Source organism: Chironomus tepperi, unplaced genomic scaffold (genome assembly GCF_022539635.2).
Source record: "Chironomus tepperi strain 1889 unplaced genomic scaffold, CSIRO-AGI_Ctep_v1 contig_261, whole genome shotgun sequence".
Classification (NCBI taxonomy): Eukaryota; Metazoa; Arthropoda; class Insecta; order Diptera; family Chironomidae; genus Chironomus; species Chironomus tepperi.
In genome coordinates, this window is record NW_027226383.1 from 1,185,955 (window position 1) to 1,202,472 (window position 16,518).

The 16,518-nt window shown below is 34.6% G+C and overlaps 1 protein-coding gene and 1 long non-coding RNA gene across 2 annotated transcripts; both read right to left on the bottom strand.

The window, feature by feature from the left end:
* Positions 1 to 5,585: 5,585 nt before the first annotated feature.
* On the bottom strand, positions 5,586 to 6,952 carry LOC139091804 (uncharacterized). The gene is made up of 2 exons (XR_011544542.1): positions 6,662 to 6,952; positions 5,586 to 5,813 (listed from the first exon to the last, which is right to left on the bottom strand). It is a non-coding gene; the product is annotated as an uncharacterized lncRNA (long non-coding RNA).
* A 3,222-nt stretch (positions 6,953 to 10,174) lies between these two features.
* LOC139091772 (uncharacterized) lies at positions 10,175 to 11,606 on the bottom strand. Its single transcript, XM_070641974.1, has 4 exons — positions 11,000 to 11,606; positions 10,885 to 10,939; positions 10,660 to 10,707; positions 10,175 to 10,592 (listed from the first exon to the last, which is right to left on the bottom strand). The coding sequence occupies exons 1-4, from the start codon at positions 11,547 to 11,549 to the stop codon at positions 10,493 to 10,495; spliced, it is 753 nt and encodes a 250-aa protein (XP_070498075.1). The 5' UTR covers positions 11,550 to 11,606; the 3' UTR covers positions 10,175 to 10,492.
* Positions 11,607 to 16,518: the final 4,912 nt, after the last annotated feature.

Here is a 16,518-nt window from a genome sequence, read left to right on the forward strand (position 1 = left end):
TTTAAGTCCAGATTTTCCAAAGTCAGTCAAAAGACCAAAAAATACCAAAGAAACTTCACCCTGCCATATCAACTTTATGAATCATCATGACAATCTTCATCCATCAAGTCTTTATCTTTATCTGAAAAAACTTAATTACATCTTAAAACTTTTCACCGTCAACTAATCTGCTTCATTGATTAAAGATGTTTTTTGAACCAATTTTTCGTCGTCTTTTCCAGACGCCTTCATCACTGTGATTGAAATATAAAGTAATAACGATAATCAACTCTTGTTCGATAATAATTATCGAAGCAATTTAATCATCCGAAAATCACAACATTTATTGTCTTTCATCTTTCAATCTTCTTTCTGTCGTTAAGCTAAAAAGAGCGTAAAGAGACTACTTGTGCTGTATCTTGAATGAAGGGAATGTTTGGGAAGTATGGAGCGCATAGGGAGAGATTGAAGGATCAAAATCAAGCGGTTAAGGTGGTGAAGGAGGCCATAAATTAGAGTTCGTTCAAAATTGCAGGCCAACAGCTTTGGACTATCTACAAGGCACATCCTAAGACTGCAATCCTGCGCATTTAAAACGCAGACAATGCAGGCCATCGGCTCTTGTCTGAACCCTTCTAAAATTGCTTTTTCTAACGTTACATGCTTCCCGAATGATCCCAAAAGGTACAACCTAACAAGCTACTCGGAAATGATAATTGATTTACGAAACTTTTTCGTATGTAAGCTCCATTCAAAGAAGAAAAAAATCTCATTCAAGAAAAGAAATGCTTTTCATGTTAGGGGTAAAAAGATTACATTTTGTTGAAGATCGTAGACAACATTGAAATATTTTTTTTTTTATAAATTTATTATAGTCACTTAGGAAGCAAAAGCAACATTGATATACAAAGGTCAGAGTCATGAGAAACAATCAGGTGAAGTTATGATTGAATGAATGCTTGAATACTCGTGTCTTTTTGAATATTATCATTGTTAAGGTAACAAGCTTAAGGGTCAGTTTATTTTAGGAAAAACTTTTAAACAATTTTAGACAAAAATCTCGACTTGAAGTTTAACTTTTTGAGTTTTATTTATGTTGAAGGTTCCGTAAAAATTGTTGAGATTGTAATTTAAAGCTTAACATCCTTCTCATTTCTGAGAATTAATATTATGCGATACAAATTATTCCTTTCATAATATTATGTTGGTTTTTACAAGGTTTTCATAATTATTTTCAGTAGGCAAAATTTGTAAATTAATAAAAAGAAGTATTGTTAGCATTGGGGGCTGTTCGTGTATGACGTAACGTGAGGCTTTTTGAACCCTACTCGCTCCATTCCTCAGTATTTGAGGAATTTTAAATTCTCAATCCTTACCTAGCTTTTTCCCAACTTTTTCCCCAATCAACTTTGAAATTCTCAAAACTTCCATTGTTTAAACCAAATCTCCCACCTCCCTCTCCCCCTAACCCTAACAAGCAAATGCCCCCCTTAATCACTACTTACTTCCCACATTTATTTTATACAAAGTTTTTGCGCGAATTGTTTATCATTGAAATCAGGGGGAAGATTACTTGGCGTGAAAATTATACGCCATTTCCCGCCAGCAGTGTGAAATTTCACGCCGACGGCGTGAAATGGCGTGAAATGGCGTGAATTTCACAAAATTGGCGTGAAATGGCGTGAAATTTCACGACACAGTTTATTCTGGAAATGACTTTGACCTTACTGGAACTTGATTTTAGTTCGTGGAAGTGACTTTGACCTTACTGGATCTTGATTTCAGTTCGTGGAAGTGACTTTTACCTTACTGGATCTTGATTTTACTTCGTGGAAGTGACTTTTACCTTACTGGATCTTGATTTTAGTTCGTGAAAGTGACTTTAACCTTACTGGAACTTGATTTTAGTTCGTGGAAGTGACTTTTACCTTACTGGATCTTGATTTTAGTTCGTGAAAGTGACTTTAACCTTACTGGAACTTGATTTTACTTCGTGGAAGTGACTTTTACCTTACTGGATCTTGATTTTAGTTCGTGAAAGTGACTTTAACCTTACTGGAACTTGATTTTAGTTCGTGGAAGTGACTTTAACCTTACTGGAACTTGATTTTAGTTCGTGGAAGTGACTTTAACCTTACTGGATCTTGATTTTAGTTCGTGGAAGTGACTTTTACCTTACTGGATCTCGGTTTTTGTTTGTATAAATGACTTTGGACTTACTGGATCTTGTTTTTAGTCACTTATACGAACTAAAAACAAGATCCAGTTAGGTCAAAGTCACTTTCACGAACTAAAATCAAGATCCAGTAAGGTTAAAGTCACTTCCACGAACTAAAATCAAGATCCTGTAAGGTCAAAATCACTTTTACGAACTAAAAAACAAGATCCAGTGCGGTCAAAGACACTTCGCCAACATTAAATCAAGATCCAGAAAGATTCAAGTCATTTTCAAGGAACTATCATAAAAAAAAGCAAAATCGTTGGGACAAAAAAGTTAAAAATATGCTTTAATCACTAAAGTATGCAAATATTTAGCCGCCAACATTAGTGACTTGGATCTCTGACCCCTGAGAAAACCGAATTTTAGATCGGTTCTCTTACTTAGGGTGAAAATCAACTTAAAAACCAATTTAAAGATGAAACACCATTGGAAAAGTCGATTTTAAAAATAAAAAAAATTGGTGTGAAATTTCACGACGCTGGCGTGAAATGGCGTGAAAGTGGCGTGAAATGGCGTGAAATGGCGTGAAATTTCACGCCACGGATGTGAAATTTTTGGCGTATACGTTTCACGCCAAGTAATCTTCCCCCTGATTGAAATTCATTCATAATAAATTTGTAAACAACAAATTTTTGAAGCTCATAAAAATTTACTGCGTCAATGGATTTATCAATGAATGTTGTTTTGATCATGAAAATTTCATGAATGAGTATGTGAAGAATTTTTATTGACGTTGCGGTATTAGGAATTTGAAATTGTGATTTTTTATTGAATATTGCAATTTGCAATGCAAACATTCGTGGTTTGATGATCGCAAATTGAAATGTTTTTATAGACGACAGCTAAGTGAATTGTTAAGTTAGAACCGAACGACTTACAATTGACTGTTCAGCAGTCGTTGCTTGATTTAAATTAGGGTCTTCACTCGGCTGCCATGTGGGCTAACTTAATTACTTACTTTGCTAACTACTAATTTTGTGTGGCTAAAGACTTTCATATCAGCCAAGCAATCAGCTTCAAAATTATTGTTTCGAGAATATTTCAGTTAGAAACTCAGCTCTTTATTTAGCTAATTCCCTATATCACACAAATTCTGCCAATTCCTTATTTTCAACAGTCTTACAGCTTCATTCTTGAAACAATAATACGATTTAAATTTATTGTGACAACACAATCATTTCCTTATTTTTCTCAATAAAGTAAATTAACTCGTACGCAATCAGAAATCCGCGTATTGCCTACATAATCCAATAAATCTGAAACACTCACAAGTGAATCACATGAAGGAGTTTTTATTCTTTTATTTTAGGATTTCTTCTTACATAATCTCCAAATTTTATTCTTTTTATATTACGGTAATTGCTCTGATTCTTTCAGCTTGATTAAAATTTTTTATGTTCACAAAGATTTACCTGCCAAATTACCACATCATCAAGAGTTGAAAATCAAGGTAAAAACGGAAATTTTAAAGAAAAATTCAAGACTTTTTCATGGAAAGCTTTTCTTTCAAATCTTTTTATGGAATATTTATGAAGAAATTGCTGTTCTGATTTGCCTGTTTTCTTTTTATTATGACATGAGCAAACATATAATGTTAAGTCTCAAAAGCTTATGTCAGCAATGACACGAATGATATACATCAAGCTAGTAATAAAATTTAAGGATGTTTTCAGAAAGTTGAACGCAAAAATTGTTTGGTGTTGATTTAATTTTTATGTAAATTTATGAAGGAATCAAGAGAAGGAGGCTGTTGATAATGTGGTGAAGCAGGAAGACGGTGAGCAACTAAGGGAAGAAATAGAAATTTTGTAACATTAAAATTAACATTTTTAGGCGCTCTTCACTCGGCGTAAGGCTTTGTAACAATTTATGGATCATTATTAGACCCTTCTACCTGCAAACTCTATCCTTTAGTGCATTGCGCTAGCAAAAGCGGTAGCTTTTGACCAAATTGAGTAAAGTCATTGATCACAACTTAATTGTACAACCAGGGGATGACCCCTTCCCATGGAAATATTGTTACGGAGGAGGAGGAGGTGGTCAAAAAGTCGATTTTTCGCATTACGCAATAAGTGAACGATCCCAAACTGAATAATCATGATTTTAGAATACAACTCGTCCGTTCCCGTCCCAATATTACCAAATCAACTATTGACCGGTACCAAACTTTCCACCAAATCACTTTAAATACCATAAAAACTCAAAAAATCATACTCAACATGACAAAATGAAACTCCAAAATCACATTTCGTCCAACAAAAAAAGTCACGTAAAAGAGCCCTGTCGAGATTATGATTACTTTTGACAATAAGGCTTAGAAACTTTTCAGGTCTCGCATGATATACTAAGTAGTTTGATACCGGTTGACTTTACAGCAGTAAGCAAAAAAACATTTTACGCATTAAAAAAAGAAGAAATTTCCTTTTTCCTTTCCATGAACGTGAATTGTTATGGATTATAATGGAAAATTGTTATTTATATACATGCACATGATGAGCAACTTTTTTTTCGCGATGTAATTCATGACAATTTTATTATTGGATATTTTAATGTCACATTTTCACTTTAATCAAATATGAATTTTAATTTGAAAATTACAATATATTGACACAAGGATATGAAAATATTTAAATTTGTTAAATTAAAAATTAATTAAAATTTTCAATTTTTCTGTGCTTACATAAGCAAAAATTTTAATGGACTTCGTGTGTTGGTGAGTCCACAATATTTCCACAACGTCAAATAGTGATCACTCTTTTATCTCAAATTGATGATGAAAGAGATTAAGTTTTGTGCTGAATGTGAAGTCAATACACAAAATAAACTTATATTCCTATACAAATTTCTATACCAGTGGTGCTCAACCTTTTATTTTTCGCGGTCCTTCTTGATTATGAGCCTCATCCAAAACCTTACACGGCATACGGTTCATGACTTGTCTACAAAATCTTAACGCCACAAAGGTTACCCACCCCTGCACTTAACCATGATGATAAGACAAAAAATCTTAGTAGACGCTCAGCGAGGATTAAAATGGCGTCAAATTTTCTGCATTGTAATGACAACACTCATTCATTACGACATGACTTGGATCACGTCGAATGTTAATATTTTAATTTTTTTTTTGTTTTTGTTGCCTTGAACTTCGAGCACTTCATTATCATTTATGCAATAATTATTGTCAATTTTTTTGTATGTAAAAGTTATGCTGATGAAATTCAAGTGAGGATTAATTCACATTTTACGCCTCATTAGTTTTCTAAATATGGAAATTGAGCTGTCGATGTTGATGTGAAGTTCATTTGAGAAATAACTGTTTGTGGGTTGATTTGCTTAAATCTATTTTGAGATCAATAAAAAATTATTAATTAAAAATAAACAAATGTAACTTTTAAAAGTTTTGTTTATTAAACTTTTTTGCTATTTTTAGCATAAAGTGAAAGTTGTAAATTAAAAAAAAAATGGGAATTTTTCAGAATATTTTGTCTATTGTTCTATCCAAGATGTAAAATATGATGTCCGTAGCCGTATGATGGGAATCTACGTCCATAGTATCCACCATAGTATCCTCCGTAATATGGTCTATAATAACTTCTCCATGGTGAATAATGGCCTATTACGGAATTGAAAAATTGATTAAAATAATGTTAATAAATGTGGGAACTGCAATTTTGGGATTTTTGTGACGGGAACCACAGAAAATTAAAGAACGCTGTCCAAAAAGAACCCCTCTTCTCTCTCTTCACTCCCTTCTTTCCCTTCTCTCCATTCTCTCCATTCTCTCCATTCTCTCCATTCTCTCCATTCTCTCCATTCTCTCCATTCTCTCCATTCTCTCCCTTCTCTCCCTTCTCTCCCTTCTCTCCCTTCTCTCCCTTCTCTACCTTCTCTCCCTTCTCTCCCTTCTCTCCCTTCTCTCCCTTCTCTCCCTTCTCTCCCTTCTCTCCCTTCTCTCCCTTCTCTCCCTTCTCTCCCTTCTCTCCCTTCTCTCCCTTCTCTCCCTTCTCTCCCTTCTCTCCCTACTCTCGTGGAGAACCTTCAAATCAGTTAATTTTCACTTTAAACAAAAAAAATTAATTTTTATAACGTTTTCCTTCCCTTTAGAATTACAGTCATAATACCTAACTAAAAGACACTTTTAACCAAAACATTTTTCAATTTGATTTAAACGTACAGAACGTGACAATGTGATGCCGTGAATATTGTTCAGAACGTTGCTATACCGACATCACTATGTATAATGAATTAAGAAGATTGACTTCTAATTGGAATTGAACCCACGCATTCACGAGAAGAATAAAGCAATTATTCGGTCAGTTACATTAACACTCGGCCACAAAATCCTTAATCACGCACAGGCTGAAACGCCTACACATGTTTCAATGACCCAAATTTCACCCTTCTCAGATTCCACATTTGAGAATTGTTATAGTAAGCAATAAAACTGTAAATTTCACGTACGATACACAACAAATGTTGATGATACGACACTTATCAGCAGTAAACAGATCAGCAAAAGTTTCATTTTCTTGTTGGAATTAATTAAGGTTAAGCAACAAATTTAACAATTTCCTGAGTGAGTTTTAAGATGAATTTAAATTATCCAAAATCCCTTTTTTGCTTCTAATTGCTAGAAAATTCAAAATTGAACTAAGAACTTTTCTTGAGCCTTTAGATCTTATATACCAAAAAATTCCCATATAGGATTAATTACAATGAAGCAGTCGATACTTTTAATGGAGTCAATTACCTTTATTATGCATAGAAATTGAGAGAAGTACGACTAAGAAAATCACGTGATTTTATAGCTGTACAAATAAAAGTGAGAAACAGAAAGCAATAAAAACCTGTTTCGGGAAGATTCAGCAATTTTTTTGGGAATTTTTCAGAATTGTTCTTTAGTTGACTTTTAATAGAAAAATGAGTGTACGTGTCAGTGCTGTTTAGTAAGTTGGGATGTTGGCAATTAACTGGAGACCGCTTAAATGACTCCCGTTAAAAAGGACAACCGGTGCCCCACGACCAACCGGTGCCCCATGATCAACCAGTGCTCAACGACCAACCGGTGTCTAACGACCAAACGGTGCACAACAACCAACCGTTACCCAACGAAGACCATTGTCCTCAGCAGTTGGTACCCATCTGTGGTCGTTGTCTCCATTTAGTCAGTTAGTTTTAGATTTTAGTTTGATTCTAACTAAAGAAGCCTTGTCAAGAATTATCCTAAATTCCAGAGCTCGACTCAACTTGGATGAAGTCGACCCAACTTCAGCCGACATTTCCATACAATATTCGAGTCGACTTCGAGCTCTGCTACTTACTTACCTACATATTTCGCGTGCCCTACAGATGAATTATGATCTATTTTCTACCTCAGATGACGCCTAAAGCCGCCTCTATCACTTCCTTCCGTCTGCCAATTGCAATATCAAAGTGCAATTCCATCTCTACCGACACCATTCTTCCAAAACTTCTTTGGCCGTCCACGAGTTCTCCTAAATACCCAAAACATAATCTAAAAATACCACAAAGCCATTACAAAGCCTCCATATTTGTGTCATTGAAAAAATTTCATGTCGCGATTTTTTTTTATGCATGCCTTATTAAAAATTCTGCAAGCGTATCAAAATGACAAAAAAATGTACCTACAGATATCCGGCATCAACATGACCTTGAAAGAGAAAAAAAATGGAAAAACTTTGTGAATGAAAAAGCGATGCAAAAATTAGAATTTCTGGTCACATTGTCACCACAGATTGCATTAAAGGAATCGAATGAGTGAGGTAAGATTAACTTCAAATGCATGTCACGGACGAGACTCAATTCCTCAATCTGATTAAAGTTAAATTAAATCAGCAAAAAAGTTTAAAGACAAAGAAAAGTGCTGTTCTTTGCTGTGCTTCTGTGAAGGCTGACAATCACTCTTATCACATAGAACAAATTTGTAATTCCTTAATTTAATGACACTTAAAGAGTTTATGTCTGTATGAAAAGAGAACCTCAGCAAGATAACAAATCTTTTGAGTCTTAAATTTCCATTTTATATACTCAATTCCCAAAAGGTCGCATTGTGACTTCCTTTCGATTATAAGATTGAATGAGGTAACATTTTTCTTTCCGTTTTTTCCTTTTTTCGGATCAACAAATGAACATAAAGAGACGTACACGAAGTTTTATCAAATGTTCAGACACAGACATATTTTTGTAATATAATGTGCCTCTTAAAGAACATTTCCTTCTGCTTTTGGGAATACTGAAGTGGTTTCTCGTCTCACATAAATTTTCATTACTCATTTTCAAATGTCATAAATGTTAATTTTTTTTTTACAGCACACACAATTGAAATTAAATGAAATGGAACATTTTTTTATTTAGAACGCAATAAGCTGTTTAGCTTTAGAAAGATACTTACAACATTATAGAAAGATACTGCTTATTAATTATTCAGCGCAATTAGAAAGGATTGTAGATTAATGTTTAGATTCGTTTAGGTATTAACATTAAGGACCATTCGCTTATAACATAACACACTTAGGTGAGGGAAGGCTGAGTTAAGATTTTGGCATTGGGGAAGGAAGGAAGAAGGTGTTCTAAAAGTTGATTTTTCGTGTAACGTATTTATTGAACGGTCGCTTTGGAAGGTTTCTTATAAGGAAATTGTCGATTGATACAGTATTGCACTTGGTATTGGAAATTGACAGACGGAAGTGACCAATAGAGCCTGCTTTAGGCGCCATCTGAGGGAGGTCGTAGATCACAATCGATCTGTACCATCAACGGAGTATGAAAGTAAGAAAGGACCCTTGCCAAAGTGTGGAACATTCAAACATAATTTTAGTGTGGAGCTGAATTTTGTCAAATCCGAATTCTGCTGAATCCGACGCAAAACCAGACTCACACCGACCTAAAGACGCTCTATTCTGACATTCAACAAATGTGTGTCTTACGGGTTAGTTAAATATTCCCATGCAATTCTGCTGCATGCTGATTTTAATTAGACTTATAGAAATATTTTCATCGTGCAGCAATGCTGCGATATGCAGAAAATAGATTAATGCATTTTATATTTGTCTTAGATGAATTGAAGGCTTTTACTACATACATACATAGATGTAAATATTTAAAGCATGAATATTCATGAAATTAAGTTTGATTTAGATGTGATTATCTGCCATTATAGAATAAGAGAATGCTTTTAGGTACCAATGTGATATTGTACCAAGAAATTGTGTTTTTGTCAGTTAGTGACAGCTAAAATAGAGAGCTAAAAGTCGACTTGGATTTTGTATGAAAAAGTCGACTCCATATAATATTAAGAATTTTTTATTTAGAAGTCAATTATGCAGCGATTTGGAAAAATCTTTCAGGAAACCCGTGACTTTCATTTTGAAGGATTATAGCAAAATATCCTGAATATTTCAAGTCTGTGGATGACAAAAAACAGGATCAACTCAATTTATAAAGATCAATTTAAAGCAAAAACATCAATAGGGTTTCAATACCGGTGTTTAAATGTATGCTGATCACAGGGCCGTTTAGATGTTGTGTTTTGATTCTGTGTCGTGGTGTCGAGTCTTGATTTCAATCCTTGATGTAGGATTCGATATTAATCAATTTTCGATTCGACTTATGATTTTCGGTTACCGGTCTTGCATACAAATTAATTTCAGCAGCGAAATCCCTAAAATTCAAGGTTATGGGTTAAAAATTCAATATATCATATTTCAAATTCTTTACAAAAAATCCACAAATAATGAATATTTGTCAATTCTTTATAAATTCACAACACTTTTTGTTGTGTACGATTCAAAAAAATAAAGTAGGTGTGTCAATTTATTGTTTGTTGTTATAGGAAACAAAAAAGTACAAAAACATTATATAAACCGAAGAAGATGTATAAGAAATTACTTGAATACAATCATGTGACTGGTATTTTGTTGACTCTTTTCTGTTTTCAATTCATCAAAACAACAATTTGGCAGCTTTAGAATTTAGATTTACTTATTTTATTACTTGAAGAATTTACAACTTTGTGATGGAGTTCTTAATGTCTTGACAAATGTTTTTGTTAGTGCTGAAAAATAAAATAATGAACACAAGAAAGTTTGGGATTTTTTGTTTTTTACACATTAATCAAAATGATGTGAATTTAGCAATCCAGACATCCAAAATTTCCAATCACTTGACGCGAAATACTGCTGTGCATGATGTGAATATTCCAGACCAAAAAATCCCAAGAATGACTCAGAAAAGTAATAAAAACATTGTTTAAGACTTTAGTTCATCACATCTTTAGAATCTAGGAATATTTCCAACATTCTCAACATACATTTTGACACCTCTGTGTGGATTGAATGCAATTTTCGATACAAAATTTTTATATCCTCGATAGCTGTTTTGGTTTTTTGAAAAAGAATCACATTAAAGTTAGAATATTCATTTAATTTTAATAAACTTACTAGAATATACGTTTTTCTCCTCGTATCCTTAATGATTCACGATATGCTCTGAAATATTAATAGATTAAATCAGTAATGAACAACTTGTGTGCATGGCATAAACCGTGTGTCTTGTGCGGTTTTGGTCGGGCACTGAAAAATAAAAGGTTGCCCACCTAGAAACTAGTCAAATTAACTCAGATTTGAAATTTTCTAAATTTCCTTCAAAATTTCAACAATACTTACTCAGACGGTCCCCACAAATGCCTTTCGTTTTCAGGCAGTCTCCTTCCATGATAAGCTAAAATCCGATAAAATTTTCATCAAGATCTTATGCATAAACTCTCAAATTTCAACTTACGGTCAAGATAATACCCAAATGTCTCAGAATTACGAGGCAGTTTGTTGAGATGTTCAATAAAATTAAGATTCCAATATGGATTTGATTGATAATTGTTGAACTGAGGTAATCTGATTTGGAAACCTTGTCCTCCAAATTGAGGACCAATTGACAGGGTAAGTGTTTGTTGTGGTCTGTAGTACTGATTTTGTTGTGGTCTAAAATACTGATTTTGTTGAGGACGCCAGTTTTGTTGATAATTATTTACTTGAGGACGTCGGTTGTAGTTTTGTTGTTCATAATTGTAGTTAGGTGGTCGTAGGAATGACGAAATCAGGCCAAAAAGTCCTCTTGGTCTGAAAATTTGTCTTTTTACCAGCAACTTCTCATCTTCTGGTTCTGTACTCGGCTCATCAGCTTCTTCTGGCTCTGTACTCGATTCTTCTACTTCTTCTGGTTGTTCTGTAGTTTCATCACTTGAAAAATCTTCTGTAGTTTCATTAACTTCCTCACTTCCGATTGCAATTGTTATTAAAACCGAAATAATTAGCACTGCAAGAACCTTCCTCATATTTTTTGCGTCTTACTTTTTCCGATATTTGTCAAAGAATATTTCCAAAATATTTTTGTTGTTGATTCTTGTGTGATTTTCTATATAAAACTGGTTTTGTTATTCTCACAATAATTTCCAATTTTGTTCTTTTATTTTCATTTGTCACGTGTGTGAATAAAATGGAAGAAAAAGACCGGCTGTTAAGTTTTGAAAATCCGACAATAAAGCAGAATTATTGCAATTTTTAAAGTTCATTCACAGATGATATTTTAATTTTAAGGAGCGGAACTCGAAATTGGATTAAATCAGTTAGGTTTCTTCTATGCTTTCTCGCTATCGGGATCGGTTCAATTTCAATCCCGAGCCAGATCCAGAAAATTTAGAGATTCTGGCAATATTTAAGAGATCCTGGTCAAAGAGATCTAAAAATTTAATTTTTTAATAGACGTCGTCAATTATTACCAATAACTAATGACTTATTAGTTCAATATTCTATAAATAAATCTCTTTTCAAATTTTAAAAACCTCTAAATTACGAATTTTAAGTGAAAAGACAACGCAATTACTTCCAACCTCAAAACAAAGACATTTAGAGCGCAAAACTTTTAATAATTTCTTTTTTGGAAATTAATTGGGTATTAATGGAGAAATAAAAGCATCATAAATGAGAACAATTCGGTCTTGAAAGTTTTAATAACTGATAAATTTTTCTGTTTGTGCTCAAAAAGCACTTTACATTAATTGCAAATTATGTTTAGTTTCCAAGAAAAAAATATGTTTTTCGACAATTTGGTTGAAAATTTGATGAATCCGTCAGTAATTTCATACTTGCAAAAATATGATTAATTAATATGGCAAATAACTTCATCAAATTCTACAAAAAAAACCATCTAATTTACAACTTTTTGATGAAAAGTTTTTAATTAACATCCTTTTTACTTTGATAGTTATTTTCTGATGCATTGCTTTGAGTACAGATTTACAGTTAATTCATTTTCATGGATACTAAATACATAAATACACCCGAAGACCACAATTCTATCATAAATTCGTCCCCATGCCGGATCTCTGACTTATCAGTGCCAAATTCGGTTTAAAACCAGCTAGTCGATCTAGTAGGTCGATCTAGTAGGTTGGTCTAGTAGATCGGTCTAGTAGGTCTAGTACCGGATTTTGGATCGATTATTCGAATTAACCGAGGATTCGGGATATGACACAGAAAAGTTTTTAGCGGTTTGGATTGTTCAGGAATAGCACAGAAAAGTTTTTAGCGGTTTGGATTGTTCAGGAATAGCACAGAAAAGTTTTTAGCGGTTTGGATTGTTCAGGAATAGCACAGAAAAGTTTTTAGCGGTTTGGATTGTTCAGGAATGGCACAGAAAAGTTTTTAGCGGTTTGGATTGTTCAGGAATGGCACAGAAAAGTTTTTAGCGGTTTGGATTGTTCAGGAATAGCACAGAAAAGTTTTTAGCGGTTTGGATTGTTCAGGAATGGCACAGAAAAGTTTTTAGCGGTTTGGATTGTTCAGGAATAGCACAGAAAAGTTTTTAGCGGTTTGGATTGTTCAGGAATAGCACAGAAAAGTTTTTAGCGGTTTGGATTGTTCAGGAATGGCACAGAAAAGTTTTTAGCGGTTTGGATTGTTCAGGAATGGCACAGAAAAGTTTTTAGCGGTTTGGATTGTTCAGGAATGGCACAGAAAAGTTTTTAGCGGTTTGGATTGTTCAGGAATGGCACAGAAAAGTTTTTAGCGGTTTGGATTGTTCAGGAATGGCACAGAAAAGTTTTTAGCGGTTTGGATTGTTCAGGAATAGCACAGAAAAGTTTTTAGCGGTTTGGATTGTTCAGGAATAGCACAGAAAAGTTTTTAGCGGTTTGGATTGTTCAGGAATAGCACAGAAAAGTTTTTAGCGGTTTGGATTGTTCAGGAATAGCACAGAAAAGTTTTTAGCGGTTTGGATTGTTCAGGAATAGCACAGAAAAGTTTTTAGCGGTTTGGATTGTTCAGGAATAGCACAGAAAAGTTTTTAGCGGTTTGGATTGTTCAGGAATAGCACAGAAAAGTTTTTAGCGGTTTGGATTGTTCAGGAATAGCACAGAAAAGTTTTTAGCGGTTTGGATTGTTCAGGAATAGCACAGAAAAGTTTTTAGCGGTTTGGATTGTTCAGGAATAGCACAGAAAAGTTTTTAGCGGTTTGGATTGTTCAGGAATAGCACAGAAAAGTTTTTAGCGGTTTGGATTGTTCAGGAATAGCACAGAAAAGTTTTTAGCGGTTTGGATTGTTCAGGAATAGCACAGAAAAGTTTTTAGCGGTTTGGATTGTTCAGGAATAGCACAGAAAAGTTTTTAGCGGTTTGGATTGTTCAGGAATGGCACAGAAAAGTTTTTAGCGGTTTGGATTGTTCAGGAATAGCACAGAAAAGTTTTTAGCGGTTTGGATTGTTCAGGAATAGCACAGAAAAGTTTTTAGCGGTTTGGATTGTTCAGGAATAGCACAGAAAAGTTTTTAGCGGTTTGGATTGTTCAGGAATAGCACAGAAAAGTTTTTAGCGGTTTGGATTGTTCAGGAATGGCACAGAAAAGTTTTTAGCGGTTTGGATTGTTCAGGAATAGCACAGAAAAGTTTTTAGCGGTTTGGATTGTTCAGGAATGGCACAGAAAAGTTTTTAGCGGTTTGGATTGTTCAGGAATGGCACAGAAAAGTTTTTAGCGGTTTGGATTGTTCAGGAATAGCACAGAAAAGTTTTTAGCGGTTTGGATTGTTCAGGAATGGCACAGAAAAGTTTTTAGCGGTTTGGATTGTTCAGGAATAGCACAGAAAAGTTTTTAGCGGTTTGGATTGTTCAGGAATGGCACAGAAAAGTTTTTAGCGGTTTGGATTGTTCAGGAATGGCACAGAAAAGTTTTTAGCGGTTTGGATTGTTCAGGAATAGCACAGAAAAGTTTTTAGCGGTTTGGATTGTTCAGGAATGGCACAGAAAAGTTTTTAGCGGTTTGGATTGTTCAGGAATAGCACAGAAAAGTTTTTAGCGGTTTGGATTGTTCAGGAATGGCACAGAAAAGTTTTTAGCGGTTTGGATTGTTCAGGAATGGCACAGAAAAGTTTTTAGCGGTTTGGATTGTTCAGGAATGGCACAGAAAAGTTTTTAGCGGTTTGGATTGTTCAGGAATAGCACAGAAAAGTTTTTAGCGGTTTGGATTGTTCAGGAATAGCACAGAAAAGTTTTTAGCGGTTTGGATTGTTCAGGAATGGCACAGAAAAGTTTTTAGCGGTTTGGATTGTTCAGGAATGGCACAGAAAAGTTTTTAGCGGTTTGGATTGTTCAGGAATGGCACAGAAAAGTTTTTAGCGGTTTGGATTGTTCAGGAATGGCACAGAAAAGTTTTTAGCGGTTTGGATTGTTCAGGAATGGCACAGAAAAGTTTTTAGCGGTTTGGATTGTTCAGGAATAGCACAGAAAAGTTTTTAGCGGTTTGGATTGTTCAGGAATGGCACAGAAAAGTTTTTAGCGGTTTGGATTGTTCAGGAATGGCACAGAAAAGTTTTTAGCGGTTTGGATTGTTCAGGAATGGCACAGAAAAGTTTTTAGCGGTTTGGATTGTTCAGGAATAGCACAGAAAAGTTTTTAGCGGTTTGGATTGTTCAGGAATAGCACAGAAAAGTTTTTAGCGGTTTGGATTGTTCAGGAATGGCACAGAAAAGTTTTTAGCGGTTTGGATTGTTCAGGAATGGCACAGAAAAGTTTTTAGCGGTTTGGATTGTTCAGGAATAGCACAGAAAAGTTTTTAGCGGTTTGGATTGTTCAGGAATGGCACAGAAAAGTTTTTAGCGGTTTGGATTGTTCAGGAATGGCACAGAAAAGTTTTTAGCGGTTTGGATTGTTCAGGAATGGCACAGAAAAGTTTTTAGCGGTTTGGATTGTTCACAGAAAAGTTTTTAGCGGTTTGGATTGTTCAGGAATAGCACAGAAAAGTTTTTAGCGGTTTGGATTGTTCAGGAATGGCACAGAAAAGTTTTTAGCGGTTTGGATTGTTCAGGAATAGCACAGAAAAGTTTTTAGCGGTTTGGATTGTTCAGGAATAGCACAGAAAAGTTTTTAGCGGTTTGGATTGTTCAGGAATGGCACAGAAAAGTTTTTAGCGGTTTGGATTGTTCAGGAATGGCACAGAAAAGTTTTTAGCGGTTTGGATTGTTCAGGAATGGCACAGAAAAGTTTTTAGCGGTTTGGATTGTTCAGGAATGGCACAGAAAAGTTTTTAGCGGTTTGGATTGTTCAGGAATGGCACAGAAAAGTTTTTAGCGGTTTGGATTGTTCAGGAATGGCACAGAAAAGTTTTTAGCGGTTTGGATTGTTCAGGAATGGCACAGAAAAGTTTTTAGCGGTTTGGATTGTTCAGGAATGGCACAGAAAAGTTTTTAGCGGTTTGGATTGTTCAGGAATGGCACAGAAAAGTTTTTAGCGGTTTGGATTGTTCAGGAATGGCACAGAAAAGTTTTTAGCGGTTTGGATTGTTCAGGAATGGCACAGAAAAGTTTTTAGCGGTTTGGATTGTTCAGGAATGGCACAGAAAAGTTTTTAGCGGTTTGGATTGTTCAGGAATGGCACAGAAAAGTTTTTAGCGGTTTGGATTGTTCAGGAATGGCACAGAAAAGTTTTTAGCGGTTTGGATTGTTCAGGAATGGCACAGAAAAGTTTTTAGCGGTTTGGATTGTTCAGGAATGGCACAGAAAAGTTTTTAGCGGTTTGGATTGTTCAGGAATGGCACAGAAAAGTTTTTAGCGGTTTGGATTGTTCAGGAATGGCACAGAAAAGTTTTTAGCGGTTTGGATTGTTCAGGAATGGCACAGAAAAGTTTTTAGCGGTTTGGATTGTTCAGGAATAGCACAGAAAAGTTTTTAGCGGTTTGGATTGTTCAGGAATCAGGAAGCACAGAAAAGTTTTTAGCGGTTTGGATTGTTCAGGAATGGCACAGAAAAGTTTTTAG